The sequence below is a fragment of the Elephantulus edwardii genome, unplaced genomic scaffold, assembly GCF_000299155.1.
Source record: "Elephantulus edwardii isolate Elephantulus edwardi_28Jun2011 unplaced genomic scaffold, EleEdw1.0 scaffold00048, whole genome shotgun sequence".
Taxonomy (NCBI): Eukaryota; Metazoa; Chordata; class Mammalia; order Macroscelidea; family Macroscelididae; genus Elephantulus; species Elephantulus edwardii.
The window spans coordinates 13189505-13207891 of NW_006399798.1; the positions used below are offsets into that span (position 1 = coordinate 13189505).

General features: G+C 41.2%; 1 protein-coding gene across 1 annotated transcript in view; it reads right to left on the bottom strand.

The window, feature by feature from the left end:
- Window positions 1-18387, bottom strand: part of ABCA9 (ATP-binding cassette, sub-family A (ABC1), member 9) — a 77482-nt gene that overhangs the window by 4692 nt on the left and 54403 nt on the right. Inside the window, exons 26-35 of the mRNA XM_006886254.1 lie at window positions 16961-17014; window positions 13849-13940; window positions 12411-12531; window positions 9863-9980; window positions 8231-8322; window positions 5395-5555; window positions 4838-4913; window positions 4673-4767; window positions 1645-1764; window positions 1297-1437 (exon numbers count right to left, since the gene is read on the bottom strand). Of these exons, the coding sequence (XP_006886316.1) occupies window positions 1297-1437; window positions 1645-1764; window positions 4673-4767; window positions 4838-4913; window positions 5395-5555; window positions 8231-8322; window positions 9863-9980; window positions 12411-12531; window positions 13849-13940; window positions 16961-17014 (1070 nt within the window). The remainder of the gene's footprint in view (window positions 1-1296; window positions 1438-1644; window positions 1765-4672; window positions 4768-4837; window positions 4914-5394; window positions 5556-8230; window positions 8323-9862; window positions 9981-12410; window positions 12532-13848; window positions 13941-16960; window positions 17015-18387) is intronic.

Below are 18387 nucleotides of genomic sequence, written 5' to 3' on the forward strand. Positions count from 1 at the left end.
AACAACAACAACAACCACAGCTCAACTTTCAACCAAAAAAGAGTCTACAAGGTGAAAAACAGGTCTATAAGGTGAGCAAGAAACACTGGAGAGACACTCACTCTCTACAACACTAAAGTGAATAAGCCCAAGAGCAGAGGGCAGGCAGAGGTAGAATGAGGGTGCAATGAAAGAACCATAGAGGGGAGGTGCAGAGAGGGTTGTTATATTGTGGGCATAGAACAAAATACGTATGAGTGCAAAGTCACTTTACTTTATAAACTTTATCTCAAATCAGAATGGAAAACCCCTACAGAAACAAAACCAGAACTATATTCATCACTTAGCCGCACCTTTCGGCATTCCCTGTTTGTTTGTTTGTTTGTTTGTTTGTTTTGGCATTCCCTGACATCTCGAGCCTCAAGTGCTGATGTTGCTAGGGACAACAAGGCTGTCAGTCACATTCTCTAATTTAGCACATAACTCTCCCACAGTGTTCTCAACGACTCTCTCTCACATTGCTGTTGGGTCAGAACTGAAACCTCTAGTGGGTTTCCAAGGTTTGCTTATAAGTAAACAGCTTGTCCATCCTTCTTCCAAGAAGCAGCCAAGGGATCTGAATCACCAGAGAACGGTCACTGGATTAGTAGCAGCTCTCTCTGGGGACCACGGCACCAGAGCACCCTGATTTCAATTAAGGGGCGGTTGTGGTGATGGGACCTTGTAGGCAGGGCCTCAGAGCACACGAGCTGAGATGACTTGTGAAGTGTACTTGTTAGGGTCTCAAGAATGATAACTCTCTCCATAGAATCAGCAAGTCCTATTCCTGTGGTGGCACAAGTTCACCTGCAACCTAAAACATCAGTTCTTTGAACCTACCTTACAGCTTGGAGAACAATTCTTTTTTTTTTTAATTTTAAAAATTTTTGTAAAATTTCTTTTTCTTTTTAATGTGGTGTACTGTCAAATTGGATCCAACTAGCACAGGAGGAATTTGCCCCTTCTCCAGTGGAACATATGGTGGATTCAAACCACGCACCTTCAGGATTGCAGTTTCAATTCTTTGGGCTGAAATTTGAAGTGACGAAAATGGGTTTGTTTGTTTGTTTGTTTGTTTGTGGTGGTGGTGGTTTTTTATATTTTGTTTGCTTAGGAACTAAAGTGCTTACAATTTCATAACTACTCAAAGTAATGAGAGAATAAAGCTTATATTTCCTTTCTCGATGTTAACACTAAAGACCAAGAGAACACACACACACACACACACACACATACACACACACACACACACACACACACACACACACCAGTGTTTACCTGTCCTGCCGAGCAGCCTGGGGGAACAGTCTCAAGATCTCTGTATGGAGGGGCTCCAGCTGTTCAGGGGTCTTCACCTTCATCTCCAGCAGGTAGTCTTTGCCAAATTTGCTTTTCAGGTGTTGGATGGGACCGATGCACCTGGGGGCCGGATGAGGAAGAGGCCATAGCAGGAAGGAGAACAAGACCCAGGATCAGAAAGAGGACCAACATCAGAGGCTAACACAGCTGGTAGGTTCTCAGTGCTAGCGGCAGCTTCCACTGCCCCCAGAGACCCCTTCCTCTCACAGGAAACCTCCCCCAGTCCTGCTTCCAGGGGCTAAGGGTGGGCTTTGGCCAGGGACCCACCTGAGCCTCCCAGACACCATGATGGCCACGCGGTCACACACAGCCTCGGCCTCGGCCATGTAGTGGGTGGTGAGGATGGCTCCACACTCTGAGTTTCTGACGCTGGCTCGGATCGCCTGCCTGAATGTATGGTTAGAGAAAAATGCTAAACATCAGGAATGCTCAAAATACTCTGCAAATACACACAGACAGACAGACAGACAGACACACACACACAGCTATAGATATTGTCGTCACTTGCTGTCAAATCGAGTACAACTCTTACTGACCCTACAGTAACAGATCTGAGCCCTGTCCTCTTCTGTGCCATCTTCCCAATCTGAGCCCATTGCTTTAGTCACTATGCCCATCCATCTCACTGAGGGTCTTTCTCTCCTTTACTGATATTCCACCTTTCCAAGCATAATGTTGCTTATTTCCAAGGAACAGTCCCTCTTAATAATAGGCACATGTGAGGCTAAGCTTTGCCACCGTTGCCTCTAGGGAGTAATCTGGCTGCACTTTCACCAAGACATATCTATTTGTTCTTTTGGTAGTCCTTTCTCTGTCTAGTCTGACTGAATTCACTAAGTTTTTAAATGTGTCATGTAAAATGTTCTTCAAGTATATATGCCCATACATATCTATACCTCTCTCTCCTCTTTTTATTACTTTTATTATTCTATTAATAAATGTAAAACACAGATATATAGATGCATATATAAGTGTGTATGTGTGTGTATACATACTTAAAGAACATTTTACACGGCACATCTAAAAACTTACTGAATTCTGATTAGACAGGGAAAGGATAATTTTTATTTGAGAGGTTATAATCCTGGAACTAACTAAACCTGGTTATTTAGGTAAAATATTTAGAATTGAGAACATACACCGAAATAAAGTTTGGAAAGAATATTGTATAAAGAAGTTTTAGGGGGGAAAAAACTTTGAATTTCAAGATGCGAGTGAAAAGAAAATGGGAATGGAGAAAAACTAACAACAACAATAAAATAATTCCCTAAAATTAAAAATTGACAGATTTCAGACACTTCCTAAGATTTTTAGATCATTTTGGGGACATAGGCTTTTCTTTTCATTTTAATGCTCCAGGGGAACTGAGCACTGGGTGCTACTGAGAGAGGATTTCTTGCTTGATATGCTTGTAGTGGCAGGGATGGTGGGATTTAATCTCAAATATTTCAGGTATGTTGTCAGAATGGACCAGTCCTTGGAAAAAGACATCCTACTAGGACTGGTGGAGGGTCAGAGAAAGAGAGGAAGACTCTCAACAACGTGGATTGACACAGTGACTGTAACTGGAGGAAGTGTATTGTGGTTCCCCACCCAGCACCCCGCTCACTTAGCTCAAGGCCTGATTGTGACTCAAGGAAGTCTAACAATGTCAATGTTAGCAAGGCTACCAGACAGCCAGAGCCTAAATCGGGCCATGGGTCCAATCAGACCCCCAAATTCCTGAGTCAACTACCATCCCCACTAAATCTTAAGGGCTCCTAAAGAAGGAGACTGCCTTTGCCTGTTTGTCATTCCAATCCTCTCTGTATGTGGTCACCTGGCATTCCTCTCTCAGATTTGCTTAATAAAAGCCTGTGCCTTACTCCAGACCAATTTCTTCTTCCTCCAGTGTGTTCGTTCTCTCTCTCTCTCTCCCTCCCTCTCTCTCTCCCTCCCCGCAAGACGCAAGACTCAGAGCTGTTGTTTACAAGGTCACTATGAGTTGTAGTCTACTCAATGCATTGAACAACAGCGGCAATCTTAGAATGTTTTGGTTAAGTATAGAAGTGTACCATGCATACCCAGAAGGTCTATGGAGAAAACAGAATTCCTAGAGTATTAAATTCTTAGGCTATATCATTTCTCCTTCACGAAAACTGGTTGCGATGATTTTGTCCCCAATAACAATACCTTACTGCTATTATGGGTTTCTTAACACTTCGCAAGTGAAGACAACTTTTGAAAGTAAATTGTAATGAGATCATCGTAGTCACTTGGAGTTTGCATTACTTTCTTATGACTGCAGTCGTGTTCCTGCTAACTGTTGCCTGAAACAATCACTATTTAGCCTCTCGCGGTTTGGGCGGGCAGAAGCCTTGACTCTTGGTTTTGTGGAGACTGCGCCTGCACTGCAGGTCCTCTGAGTGAGATTATTCTTTGCCTCCTCCAGCTTCTAGTGGTCTCTGGCATCCCTTGGCTTGTGGCTGCCTCCCTCAAAAAGACAATACCACCGTGATCACATTGCCGCCTCTTCTGTCATTCACATGACAGACCACTAACCAAAAGGTTAACAGTTTGAGTCTACCAACTGCTCCGTGAGAGAAGCTTGGGCAGTTTTCTCCTGTAGACTTTTACAGACTTGAAAACTCAATGGATGGTTGCTAGGAGCGAGAACTGGGAGCATCTTTTGGCGTTTTCTTGCTTGGAAAAGGTGGAGTAGCATGATACATGTTGGACTGTCAAGCAAAACATGCAAAGTTGAACTCACTAGCCATTCCGCGGGAGAAACATAGGCAGCCTTCTTCCATGAAGATTTGCCATTGTGACTGATTGCCTTCGCATCGAGCGTGACTCATAGTGACCCTATGAACAAAAGGCCTGAAGCCTTTCTCTAACTATAAACATTTATCAAAGTTCAGAGAGTTTCTAGAGGCATGTTAATGAAGAAGTGGATGCCAGTCTTGCTTCCAACCATAAAGATCGTCAGCCTTGGAAATCTGACAGAGGGTCTCCAGGAATTGAAACAGGCTTAGTGGAAGGGGGATTAGTTTTAGTTTTGGGTTTTTTCCCCCCTATTGTGAAGACACTTGTGATTAGATAATACAGCCTTACTTCTTAACCCTCCCCAAAAATCCTTCACTTAATTACATCTGCTGACTTCTTTCCAAAGAAGGCTATCATTCACAGGTCCAGAGATTAGGACACGATGTTCAGGTGCAGAGATTAGGACACGATGTTTTTATTATGGAGGGCACTATTCCACTCACAGGAGAGTTACCACAAATAATCGAAACTCTCATGTGGCTTTCCTCACCACATCTGCTGCTGCCCTTCAGGGTCCATCCCCGTGGTCGGCTCGTCCAGCAGCATCACCTCCGGGGCCCCCAGGATGCTCAGCACGAAGCATAGCTGGAAGGAGAGGGGCAGCATCAGGACCCGTCTGAGCCACATTCGGGGTCAACCTGAGCCCCGCACGTACCTTCCTCTTTAAACCCTCCGGTAAGGTCTTCACAGATGCTTTCAGATGCTCTTGTAGCTTGAAGGCATCCACTAACCTGATTTAAAAAGATATTTTAAAAAGCATGAATCCATGGAATGTTTACATGGAATTTTAAAAAGCATGAATCTTCATTTCCCTGAACAACGGGGGAGAAATGTATATGGGAGAATGTGCAAATCAGAACAAAAGCACCAGGGCAGGAATTTTTAGAGAGAAGGCAGAGTGGTTGCAGCATTGAGGCTTCCTAGGATGCTTTACCGCCCTGTCCTTGTTGTCAGACTCAGAGTTTAAATGATTTGTTTCTGTACTAAAAATAGTCAATAGGCTTTTTCAATAAATGTGAGAGAAACTGACAACAGAATAGGATTGCATTCCTATTTATTTGTAGAGGTTCTTACTCAACTCCACAAACAGGGGCCACACATTAGAGTCTCTATCCTTTAATTTGAGGGGAACATTATTACTATATCATATTCCCACCATATGTAGGGTACTGCCCCCCCAACACACATAACAAGTGTAGCTCCCCCGTGTACCGAGTGATGGCGGCCTCTGCGTCTCCTCTCTTCAGTCCCTTCACAGCCGAGTATACCTCCAGGTGCTGCCTCACAGTCAGGTTGGACCACAGGGTGTTCTCTTGCGGACAGTACCCCAGGAATCTAATGGCGTCTTCTTTGTTGCCACCTTTCAAAATCACCTACACAAAGAGTCCATGCTAAGATTGTTTTCCCCCAAATTATATGTGTGTATATGCGTCTCAGGGATACTCTCTTCTTCACAGACAGGTGGTCACAGTGAAAAAGAAGTCATTATTTGGTCCAAAACCATTTATTATTGCAATGCCCTATATCTCACATTGCTGTACTCTTCCATTATAACAGAGCTCATTACCAATGCCATTGTCATTGCCAAATCCAGCATTATTTATTGGTTGCCCATTGTTTGACTTCACTCTCTAAGCCAATAATTCAAGGAGGGATTTCATTTGCCCATTGACAAACTGTTTGTAAATTTAGGAACTGTGTCATAAATTTCTTGTGAGGATTCAATCAAAGTGACTGTCAAGCATTAAAGCATTATTAATCTTTCCACTTCCACATACTTCACCCAGGAGGAGACATTAAGAAATGTCTGGACATTATTAAAAAAAAAAAGAAAAAAGAAATGTCTGGAGATATGTTGGTTGTTGCAGTTGGTGGAGGGGATTATGAGTGTTTTATGTGAAATAAAGGAGAAAATCAGCAAAAAAGAGGAAGAATTTCCATGAGATGGATTGGAACAATGGCTGGGACAATGGGTTCAAGGCCAGTGATTTAAACTATAGCTTCACTATGGACATCAGGAAGACAAAAATCCACATCACTGGACCCACAAGTAACATTATAATAGATGGAGACAAGAGTGAAACTTTCAATGATTTAATCTTACTTGGATCCACAACCAACATCCTTGGTACTAGCAGTCAAGATCAAGTGACATCTTGCATTGGACAGTTCTACTGTCAGGAACCTCTCCAAATTATTGGTGAGCAATAAAGTCAGCTGAAGACTAAGGTGTGCCTTTTTCAGGTGGTGGTCTTTTCAATCACTCGTTATGCATATAAGAGCTAGACAATAAGGATGACAGAAGAATTGGTTCCTTTGAGTTGTGGTGTTGGAGGAGAGCACTGAATAGCCTATGGATTGTCAAAAGAACAAACTGAGAAGTCTTGGGAAAAGTGCAACCAGAGGGCTCTTCGGAGGCAAGGATGGCCTTGTATCCAAAGTACGTGTGTATCCAAGTACGTGAGATTTGTCTCACATACTTTGGGCATATTTCTAGGATAGGCTATTCCTTGGAAAAGCTTTGGAAAGGTAGAGGGTCAGCAAAAGATAGAAAGACCCTCTATGAGACTTGACAGAGTGACTGCAGCAATGGGCTCAAATCAGAGATGAGAATGGCACAGATTAGGACAGGGTTCAGATCTGTTGTTCATTGTGTGTTATGAGTCATACTCAATTCAGCAGCACCTAACAATACCACAGAGTGGCACGGTATTTCATTCTGGTGCACACAGTATCCTTGACCTGGAACTAATCCCATAGCATCTAAGAACAATAACGAAAGTGTGATTGTTGCTGCTGTTATGTAGTATCGATCTGACTATAACTCACAGTGGCTCTATCATTGTTCAACGCATAGGCCAACTCCCCACTGGGAAAAACTAGTAGCCATTGTCTCTTAACGTCAATAGTGCTCTTTCTGAGAAACCCTGATATAAAAGAAAAAGTCAAGTGCACTTAATCTGTCAGAATCATTGAAAGAGAGGAAGACCATTGCCAAGATGGATCAACACAGTGACTGTCTCAATGCTCACGTATGTCAGAGATGATGGGGATGGCACAAGATAGGGCCAGGTGCAGATTCCTTGTTCATAGGGTCGCTATGAGTTGCGGACAACTTGATGGCACTTAACAACAACAGCAATGTAGACTCAGTATTTGCTATATGCTTTTTTAATTATGTTATCTTTACAATAGCTCTGAGTTGGGTATAGTTGTTATCATTCTCATTTTAACCTAAAGAAAACTGAGTCTAATTCCATTAATGGTTGTTGAGACAGCATCAGCACATAGCTGACTCTCTGCTTGTTACCACTGTAAGGTCTTTTGCGGCAGATTTACTTAATGCAACGTCACCTTTGATTTCCTGAATGCTGCTTTCACAGGCATTAACTGTGGATATAAGCAAAAGGAACTCTTTCACAACTTCAGTATTTGCTCTGTGTATCATGGTGCTGGTTCTGGGTCCAGTTGTGAGGCGTTTTGTTTTCTTGATGTTGAGATACAATCCAAAAAGAGGCTGTAGTCTTTGTTTCTCATAGATAGGTGCTTCAAGTCCGGTGCTTTCAGCAAACAACATTATCATACGTATATTGCAGGCTGTTAATGAGTCTTCCTGCACATTTGATGTATCGTTCTTCTCTATTCAGTCCAGTTCCTCAGATTATTGGCTCAGCATATCAATTGAAAGAGTAGTGAAAAGATACATCCATAATGCACACTTCTCTTGATTTTCAATGATGCAGTATCCTCTTGCTTTGTTCAAAGCTTTCACATGACTACACGTAAGTGTTTATGGAACAACACCATGTAAATAATCTCTTTTCATCAAATAACTATGTTTTTGGCATTAAATAGACACAATTTTAATTAATAGTCTTAATTTTGCACATATATCTTAGTGCTTAATAAGAGAATCATCCATGTCTTTTTAAGATGATAATCATTATTTATAGATTGCAATCAGTATTAATTTATCATGCAGTTATTATTAATTGACTATGAACTAGACAGTAACATTCACTGCCATGGTCATGTGTGTTTTACTGACCTGCCCTGCGGTTGGTTTTGTATCTCCGGTTATCATCTTAATAGTTGTGCTTTTACCAGCTCCATTGTGGCCTAGCAGCCCAATGACTTCACCTAAAAGGAACAGATACAACTGGAATTGTAATTTCAATAACAAAATGTGGACAAAAGTTTGCATTCAAGGGTTCACAAGGTGCCAAGAACCAAGTCCAATGTGTATAAGCATCTATAGTTCCATTTATTATTCTCACATCTACACGTGTTCCTCACACCTTAAAAAATGATTATTAACTTCATTTTGTAGGTGAAGAAACTCAGGCTTCAGTAGGATGACTAGTTCAAGATCATGCAGCCTGTTAAGGCTGAACAGAATTTGGAAACCAATCGTAATTCCAGGATCCTTTGCCTCTCAGCAACACTTCCACAACATGTGTTATTTGTTAGCAGTGAAGAACGTACTGCCCTTATCCTGCTCTGCCAGTCCTCCTCCGTGAAGTACACTTGGTCAGAAATGAGTTCGGTCACTCCTGTAAAGGACCCGGGGTGGTGGGATGATCAAACATCTGCTAACCAAAAGATTGCTGGTGCTGTGAGGAAGATGTGACAGCTTCTGTAAAGATTTACAGCCTTGGAAATCTACTCTGAGGTCCTAGAGGGTCACCAAGAGTTGGAATCAACTCAATGACCATGGGTAGAACTATATACTATCTTTCTTAATTAAAAATATTATAGATTTAGATGCAATTCTCTATTCAGAAAAAAAAAACCCAACAAAACCCAAACCACAACAACAACACAATCCCACTTCAGTTAGAAACTCAGGCTTGTCCCTGAAACCCACAGCGTCCCTTTTCAGCAGGAAGTAGCTAAGAGAATACGCCGTCCCCTTTTCCTTATGACTCAGGGTGAAGTCTCTCTCAGGGAGGAGTGATAGGGAATGGCAAAGGACACACTGACAAAGGAGATTAATCAGAACTGGCTTTGACAAGCACTGTGGCATTTGGACAAGAACAAACTGGGAGGAGGGTAGAGAGAATAGTGCAACAATGAATGAATGGAAACCCAAAATCTCTGTAAATGTTTATGAAAATTAATAAAATATAATTATAGGAAAAAAAACAAACAAAAAGAAAGAAACTCAGGCTTGTTAAGTTGAATGACTTAATCTTAGTCAGCTGGTAGTCTGGATGCTTTTCGTCTTTCTTGACAAAGAGCCCCATCTTTGAGCTGCGGTGCTGGACAAGAGCATTGAATATATTATAGACTGCCAGGAGAACAAACAGGTTCACCCTGGAGAGAGTGCAACTGGGCTGCTCCTTGGAGGCAAGGATTCTGAAGTTCTTTTCACATATTTTGGACACGTTGCAAAGAGGAACCAGTTCTCGGAGAGGGACATCATCGTTGGGAGGGTAGAGGGACAGTGCAAGACAGGAAGATCCTTGATGAGATGGATTAATCCAGTGACTAGGGTAATGAGGGAAGGTGTGTCAGAGACGGTGAGGTTGGCACAGGATACAGTAGGGTTTCGGGCTACTGTACATAGGGTCGCTATGAATAGTAAGTGATTCGACGGCACATAACAACAACAATCCCTTCTAAAGACTTAATCTTCAGAGTTTAGGGATGGTCTACTAGCTGAAGTACAATTTCTCACCTTTTTTAACACAGAAAGAGACATTTCTTGTGGCCAATTTCTTCTTTTTCTTCGCACAGCAATTTTTCCGTCTGCGTTCATATTCCTTCCGTAGACAGCTGGCAATGATGACTGGTTTCTGTGAAGACAAGAAATGAGAAATGAGGCTTTGTTATCCCTTGACTTGAGAATTCTCAGCACTCTCCCCAGACCTCTTCACATTCAAAAATCTCAAGTAAAGATAGTTCTTCCCTAAGAGATCTGGAGGACTTGAAATGACAGGGTAATGGTGGGCATAATTCAATGAGGATTATGTTTATAAAACAATGTATATAATGGTTGTATGAGACACATGTGAATGAAAGAAAGTATGAAACACAAGGTATACAAATATTGTATGCAAAGCAATATAAAACAACAATTTTAAAAATGAGAAAGTCCTTCCCTAAATCAGTTTTCATGCAGTGGACTCCAGCTCTTGCTGACCCCTTGCATATCAGAATACAGTTAGTTGTCCTTCAATGATGAATTTTTTGAGAGCAGATTGCCACACCTTTCTTCCAAGGCACTTGTGGATGAACCAGTGGGTAGAACCTTTTGTTTACTATGTCGACCAATCGTTCCACCCAGCAGTTCTTATTTTCAAACAGGCTCTCCCAGTTTATATCCACCCTTGCAGTTAGAAGAGAATTTACACTGTGTCATACAATTTAGACAAGCATACTCTTCTTTAGAGAATAGAAAAAAAGGAATTCACCAAACTCTCGGTCTGTCAAGACACATACACGTTCCTAAAATAAAATAATAGTTTGGCTTAGGTAGTGAAAACAGTCTGCTTTAAGAATGGTGCTCTTTTAAGATCTATCTCATTAAAATAACAATGTGACTTTTTCGAAGGAATCACATTGGTATTAGGAATAGAAAAGAGTAGGCATTTAGGGGGCAGTGGATTTATGTTTATGGGAGGAACAACCTGGAAAAGGAGAGTTGTACATGCAGAAATTGTGAACTGATCTGTGCTGTGCTGTGTATAGTCTCAGGAAGAACAATACAAGGAAAATGAATTTCTATTTAAAAAGATATACATCTAAAAATTACTATTTAAAAGTAAAAAATTACTATTTAAAAAGATACGTAGGATGGATTGACAAAATGTAACAACAGGGTCAAGTATACTTGAGATCATAAGCATGCCACAGATAGGGCAACATTGAGATCTGTGGTTCACAGGCTCACTACGTCAACAACATGCACAGAAATGCATGCACACATACACAAATGTGCATAAACCATACCTTGAACTAAATCTCTGCTCTGAATTCTTTAGTCCCGATATATGTTTTATACTGTTTAGCTGTACTTACGAAAATTGTTATTGAAAAAGAAGTGAATGAGTTTTTGTGTGAATGATGGACATCATTTATCCACTGCTTCGTTGTTTTTTGGTTTTTGGAGGTTTTTTTGTACCCCCTGCTGGCATCATGTGATTCTTGCTGGGCTGTTAAAAGGCCAGCAGTTCAAACCCACCAATCATTCTGTGGAAAAAAGACGAAGTCGCCTCTCCAATTAAACTGTATGGCTTCAGAAACCCAACGGAAGGAAGGCTGCAATGGTTGGGAATGGACTCTGTGGCAGGGGGCTTGGGGTTTTCCTTTTTTTTTTTAATTTTTTATTTCCATTCCTTCATTGTTGCACTTTTCTCCCTGCCCACCCCTCCCCCCAGTTTGCTCTTCTCTTTGAAAAGTAAAAGAAAAATCCTTTCATTGTTATACAATCCTTCCCCCCCAAGTCCACTCCACTGTTCAGCCTTCGTTCTGGACTCCTGTTATGACAATAATACCTAATTACATATACCTTTTAAACAGTTTTCTCCCTCATCTGTTTCAATGCAGTATACATTATTTATCCCATCTTTTTCAGTCTCCCCTCAACCCAATGTCAGTCCCATTTTACAGCAGTTACAAATACTATGCAGTATTTGTCCTTTTGTGACTGAGAAATTTCACTCAGCGTAATGTCTTCCAGGATCACCCATTTTGAATAGTATTTCATGAGTTCCTTGTTTTTCAATGCAGTATAGTATTCCATTGTGTGAATATCCCAGAGCTTCTCTAACCATTCAATTGTTGATGGGCATTTAGGTTGTTTCCAACTCCTTGCTATTGTGAACAAAGCCACGATAAACATGGATGCGAGGCTTGGTTTTTTGTGTTTACACCCAACAAGGGAAGTGCAACCACGTCTTCCTTAAAGAAAAAGATGGGAAATAGTCCTTGAAAAAGTTATGATACTGGAAAAGGTGAAGGGTCAGCAAAAGGGAGGGAGATTCTAAAGAAGACAGATTGACCCAGTGACTGTAACAATCAGCTTGAGTTGTGTCAGAGATGGTGCGGATAGTAGGGTGCGGATCTGTTGTTTACAGGGTCACTGGGAGTCTGTCACCTCAATGGCACTTAGCAACCATAAGAAAGTGAAATAATGATATTATCTTATTTTTAAATTCATATTATCAAATTGACCACATAAGCTAACAGAGTTATTTTCCGAAGGGCATGCGTTTGAATTCTACCTCATCAAAGTCTGGGGCAGACACAGCACTTGCTGTTCTCCTTCTTTCCATCTGGACATCTTCATCCTCTCCCTCTGGCTCTTCTGGGTTTGGAAAAATCTTATTAATTCTTGGAGAAATCCTAAAAAATCAGAACAGTGTGAAAAATAACACATCTGCGGCTGAAAGCATAGTAGCAAAAAGAACGTCTTTCTGGTATACTCTTAACCATTCTATAGGGAGATGGGAATATGAGCACAGCATAGCTTATCTTCTACTAAGCCCTGTCTGCCTTTCCAAGATCCTCATTTCCTAGGTTCTTACACTGGTCCTAATTCTCCGCTACCTTTATTTTTTTTAATCCCACTTATTTAAAGTGGTTTTCTTTTTCAAATAATAAGCTGCTACACATTATCTGGCAAAGGGATTCTGGGACTTAAACCACCATCTTTTTTTCCTGTTGTTAACGGCTATTGAGTCAACTCCCAACAATCTGGGACCCCACGCAGAGCAAGCTCCAAATGTGATGATCCCACAGAGATTTTATTGGCTGATATTTGGAAGCAGATTGCCAGGCCTTTCTTTCTTGCCTATTTTGGTATGAAATATTTGCTGAAATCTGTTGAGCATCACAGCAACATGGAAGCCTGCACTGTCAGACAGATGGGGTCACTGGACTTGAGAGACATCAGTCAGGACTGGACGTTGGGTCTCCACCACCAGAATAATTCTTATTTTTTCACTGATACTAATCTAATTCTGTCTGTCATCATCTCTACCACCAATCACTACTGAATGCCAGCTCTCCCTCTCATTCCACCTCACATTAATGCTGACAATTTATTTCCTAAAACCCAGTTAACTCCTCATTCTCCTGTTCTAGCGCATCTATTAGTCTTGAACTTGATTCCAATTTTATTAGGTAGAGAGGTGTTCGAAGAATCCTTTTGCTATGTTTTTCATTATGTAGTTTGGAAAAACCTTTCCAACACTCTCCTTTCTCAAGATTATAAATTTCTGGCTTCCATTTGATTTTGCATTATCCTCTAATACAAGCCTTTCCATCTTTTCCAGCTGCTTCTTAAATGCCTTGGAAATGTCAGCCTTCAGATTCTGCTTCTTTCTTGCTCTGAGTAAATACTTATTTACTCACTTGCCGAGCTACACGAACCCAGCTCAATACTCCACAGATTCTATTATTTTCATGTCATTTTCACTTATTATGTCAGTGGAATTACGGTCCATTTCAGTTTTTCAGTTCCCTCTGTATGTGATTTACTTCTGTAAGTAGATTGCAGGCTCATTAAAGTCTCGTGACTAATAATGACTCTGTATTTCACAAGTGCCTTAAACATAGTCTGATGTAGCACTATATTACTTGATGAATTTAAGCCCACTAATGCGTCCCAAACAGTTAATATGAAAAGGAAACATGAAATTCTATTTGAAGTTTCTTAACCTGAATACAGGATCTTTTCTCATAAGTTTCTTTTTCAAGTTCTTTTCCAGACACCGTAGAATAAGAAGGAAAATGAATAAATGAAGGTAGGGCTAGAGAAAAAGAAAGACATCATATTAGCACCAACATAATGCTTATTTCAACATCAAGGCTGATTTAAGGTGTTTGATAATATATGTTGTTGTTGTTGTTGTTGTTGTTGTTGTTGTTGTTGTTGTTATGTGCTGTCGAGTCACCTGTTGATAATATGTATATACTAGATTTAAGAACATTTTTCACAAGTTTGAATGACAATGTAGTTAAATCTATAAAATTTTCAAAATTAACATCATTGCTATTCGGAAAAAGCGATACTCAGGTCGTTAGAAATTTGTAATTCACCTAAGGGATGTGACCAACAAGCAGAGCCAAGGAAGAGGAAATAGAAGATTTTTACCAACTTTTACAGTCGAGATTGATCAAACATGCAATCAAGATGCACTGATAATAATGGGTGACAGGAATGCAAAAGTTGGGAATACAGAAGAAGATTCAGTAGTTGTAAAACATGGACTCGGTGACAGAAATGGAGCTGGAGAGAGGATGATTGAATTTTGCACAATCAACAATGTATTCATTGCAAATACGTTTTTAAAGAGATATAAATGCAGGTTATATACATGAATTTCCCCTGATGGTATGCATAGGAATCAAATTGATTACATTTGCGGAAAGAACCACTGGAGAAGCTCAATATCAGCTGTGAAAACTAGGCCAGGATTTGATTGCTCAACAGACCACCAACTACTCATATGCAAGTTCAAGCTGAAGCTAAGGAAAATTAAACCAAGTCCATGGGAACCAAAATATGACTTTGAGTCTATCTCTCCTAAATTTCAGAATCAGCTCAGGAACAGACAAATTGTGGGAGGATATCAAGGGTATCATCCAGGAAGAGTGCAAACGGTCATTGCAAAGACAGAAGAGGAAGAGAAGACCAAAATGGATGTCAGAAGAGACTCTGAAAATTGAAAACTGGAGCACAGAGAAGCCAAAGCAGAGGGACGAATTCAAGATACTGAAGAGTTGAATAGAAAATTTCAAAAGGCAGCACGGGATGACAAAGTAAAATATTACAATGAAATGTGCAAGGAGTTGGAGTCAGAAAATCAAAAGGGCCGAACTCGCTCAGCATTTCTTAAACTCAAGGAACTGAAGAACAAATTCAAACCTCGAGTTGCTACAATCAAGGATGCTTTAGGCAGAATGTTAAATGATCCAGGAAGTATTAAAAGAAGATGGAAAGAATATACTGAGTCACTGTATCAAAAGGAATTGGAATACACAGAAGAATTTCATGAAACAACATATGAGCAAGAGCCTATGGTGATGAAGGAAGAGTTCAAGCTGCTTTGAAGGAAATGGCAAAAAATAAGGCTCCAGGAATAGATGGTATACCAATTGACATGTTTCAGTTAACAGATGCTGCCATGGACGTGCTCACCAAGCTGTGCCAAGAAATCTGGAGAACGACCACTTGGCCAACTGACTGGAAGAGATCGATATTTGTTCCTATCCCAAAGAAAGGCGACCCAACCGAATGTGGAAACTACAGAACAATCTCACTGATTTTACATGCAAGCAAGATTTTACTGAAGATTATCCAAAAATGACTGGAACAACACATCAGCAGAGAACTTCGGAAGTCCAGGCTGGGTTTAGAAGGGGTCGTGGTACTAGTGATATTGTAGCTGATGTTAGATGGATCTTAGCTGAAAGCAGGGAATACCAGAGGAATGTCTATTTGTGTTTCATTGACTATGCAAAGGCATTTGACTGTGTGGATAATAACAAACTGTGGCTGACTCTGATAAGAACGGGAATCCCAGAACACTTGATAGTGCTAATGAGAAACCTATACTTGGACCAAGAGGCAGTTTTCAGAACAGAGCAAGGAAATATTGCATGGCTCAAAATTGGAAAGGGCGTACACCAGGGATGTGTCCTGTCTCCATACCCTTTCAACCTGTATGCAGAACAGATTATCCGGGAGGCTGGGCTCTAGGAGGAGAAATATGGGGTCAAGATTAGTGGAAGATCTATCAACAATCTGCGTTATGCAGATGATACAACCCTGATTGGTGAAACTGAGGAGGGCCTGAAGCGCTTGCTGCAGAGGGTCAAGGACTGTAGCCTCCAATATGGGTTGAGGCTCAATGTCAAGAAGACAAATATTCTCACCACTGGACCAATTGGCAGCATCAGGATGGATGTTGAAGAGATTGAGATTGTTCACAGCTTCAGTTTGCTTGGCTCCATGGTCAACACTCTCGGCACCAGTATCCAGGAAATTAGAAGACGTATTGGAAAAGTCTACTGTTAGGGACCTCTCCAAAGTACTGAAGAGCAATGGTGTCTCTCTGGAGACTAAGGTGCATCTGATACAGGCCATGGTCTTTGCTATCACTTGTTATGCACCAGAGAGTTGGACAATGACTAAGGAGGGTAGAAGGAGAATTGATGCTTTTGAGCTGTGGTGCTGGAGAAGAGTATTGAGGGTACCATGGACTGCTAGGAAAACACACAGATTCATCCTGGAAAGGGTCAAACTGGGCTGCTCCTTGGAGGCAAGGATTCTGAGGCTCCGTCTAACATACTTTGGACATGTTGCGAGGAGGGACAGGGCCTTGGAGAAAGACATCATGCTTGGGAGGGTGGAGGGACAGCACAGGAGAGGAAGGCCCTCTATGAGGTGGATTGATTCAGTGACTGGGGTAATCGGGATGGGTGTATCGGAGACGGTGTGATTGACACAGGATAGAGCAGAGTATAGGGATGTTGTACATAGGGTCACTATGAGTCGCAAGCGACTCGATGGCGCATAACAACAACAACCACAAAGGGATGTGATAAAACCATCATTAACAATAGTGTTTCAGACTTTAAAGTCAGTGTGTGTGTGTGTGTGTGTGTGTGTGTGTGTGAGAACACACATCTGCACTTGCACATGATTGCCACTTCAGGTGTTCTGAATGCCCAAACCTTTTTAAATTCACATAATTATCAGAACTCAATATATGTAACACAAATAGTATGTCCCTTTTGCAAAATATTTGAGAAAAGGATTTCTTACTATTAGCAAGGCTAGCAATGAAGGTCCTAAATAATCTTCTGAGTCCGAAGATAGCTGTAAAATAAGAATGGGAGTTTAGATGAACCTCAATCTTCTACCAAGCTTTTAATCAGTCATTTAACATAAAAGGGGAACCTTACTTGGGAAAGACAGGGAAGCATTATGCTAAGTGAACCAACTCAGTCTCCAAAGGGCAAATACAGCATAAGATCATTATTGTAGAATGCGTTTGAGGATCTAAGGGGGGGGGGGGGGGCTGAAGGGTGAGGATGCGTGGGGTTGGGGGCTAGTTAATCACACAATAGCAAAATGTGATGGGTGGAGGGAGGGGTCAGGTAAAGGAAATGAGAAAGATCCAGTGTGATAAACAATGTATATGAACTTCGTAAGTAAACCAGTATAAAATAAAAGTTTTATTTTAAATCAAAAAAGATAAAAATGGAAACCTTCATTTAAGATAACTCAATGTTCACCAAATAACAATGTGACCCTCCTACAAACTTCTCTCTTGTGTACTGTTGTTGCTAGATGTCACTTAGTACGACTCACAGCGACCCTGTGAACAATAAAGCGGAACCCTGTCCTATCCTTTTCCACATCCTCAGAATTTCTGACACGCTGGAGCCCACGGCTGCGTCACTGTGTCCATCCGTCTTGTCAAGGGTCTTCCTCTCTTACTGACCCTCCATCTTTATAAGCATGATGTCGCTTCCTGAGGAATAACCTCACCTAGCAACATGCCCAAAGTGAAAGAGGTGAAGCTTCCACATCTTTGCCTCCCAGGACTTTTCTGGATGTCAGGTAACATAAATGTCTGACAGCGTAATGTCTTCCTTGTTCCCCAGGACTCTCACTGGACCATTAAACTATGTCTGCCTGCACACTGAGATGGCTTTACATGCACTCCCAGGAATTACTGTGTATCTAGGACGAATACGTTAGCAATGCTGCCAAGACATGTACTAACCATAGGCAAAGCTCACCTTAGGAGAAATCCTCTAACTCAGTCCATGATCTTTTCCTTAATTTGTGCTCTTTCACTTTCTTTTCCCAACAAAATTCATGGAACCATTATACTGTTCTTGAGCTTACTGTAACTCAATTCTCATTGCCATTGTGTTGAAATAAACTCATAGCCGACCCTCTAGTGGGTTTTCAAAGGCTGTAAAGTCCACTAGGAGAGATCACCCAACTTTCTCCCTTGGGGTTGATGGTGGGTTTGAAATGCCAAAGAGGGGAGGTCTTCAGGGTAGCAGCATAACGCTCCACAGACTGCACCACCAGAGCTGTTCCTATGCTTATGTTACCTACCATAGACAATCTCTTTACACTGAAGGCAAAGCCCTTAATCAGGAGTTCTGCACACACACACACACACACACACACACACACACACACACACACACATCTTATTACAGAGATTCATG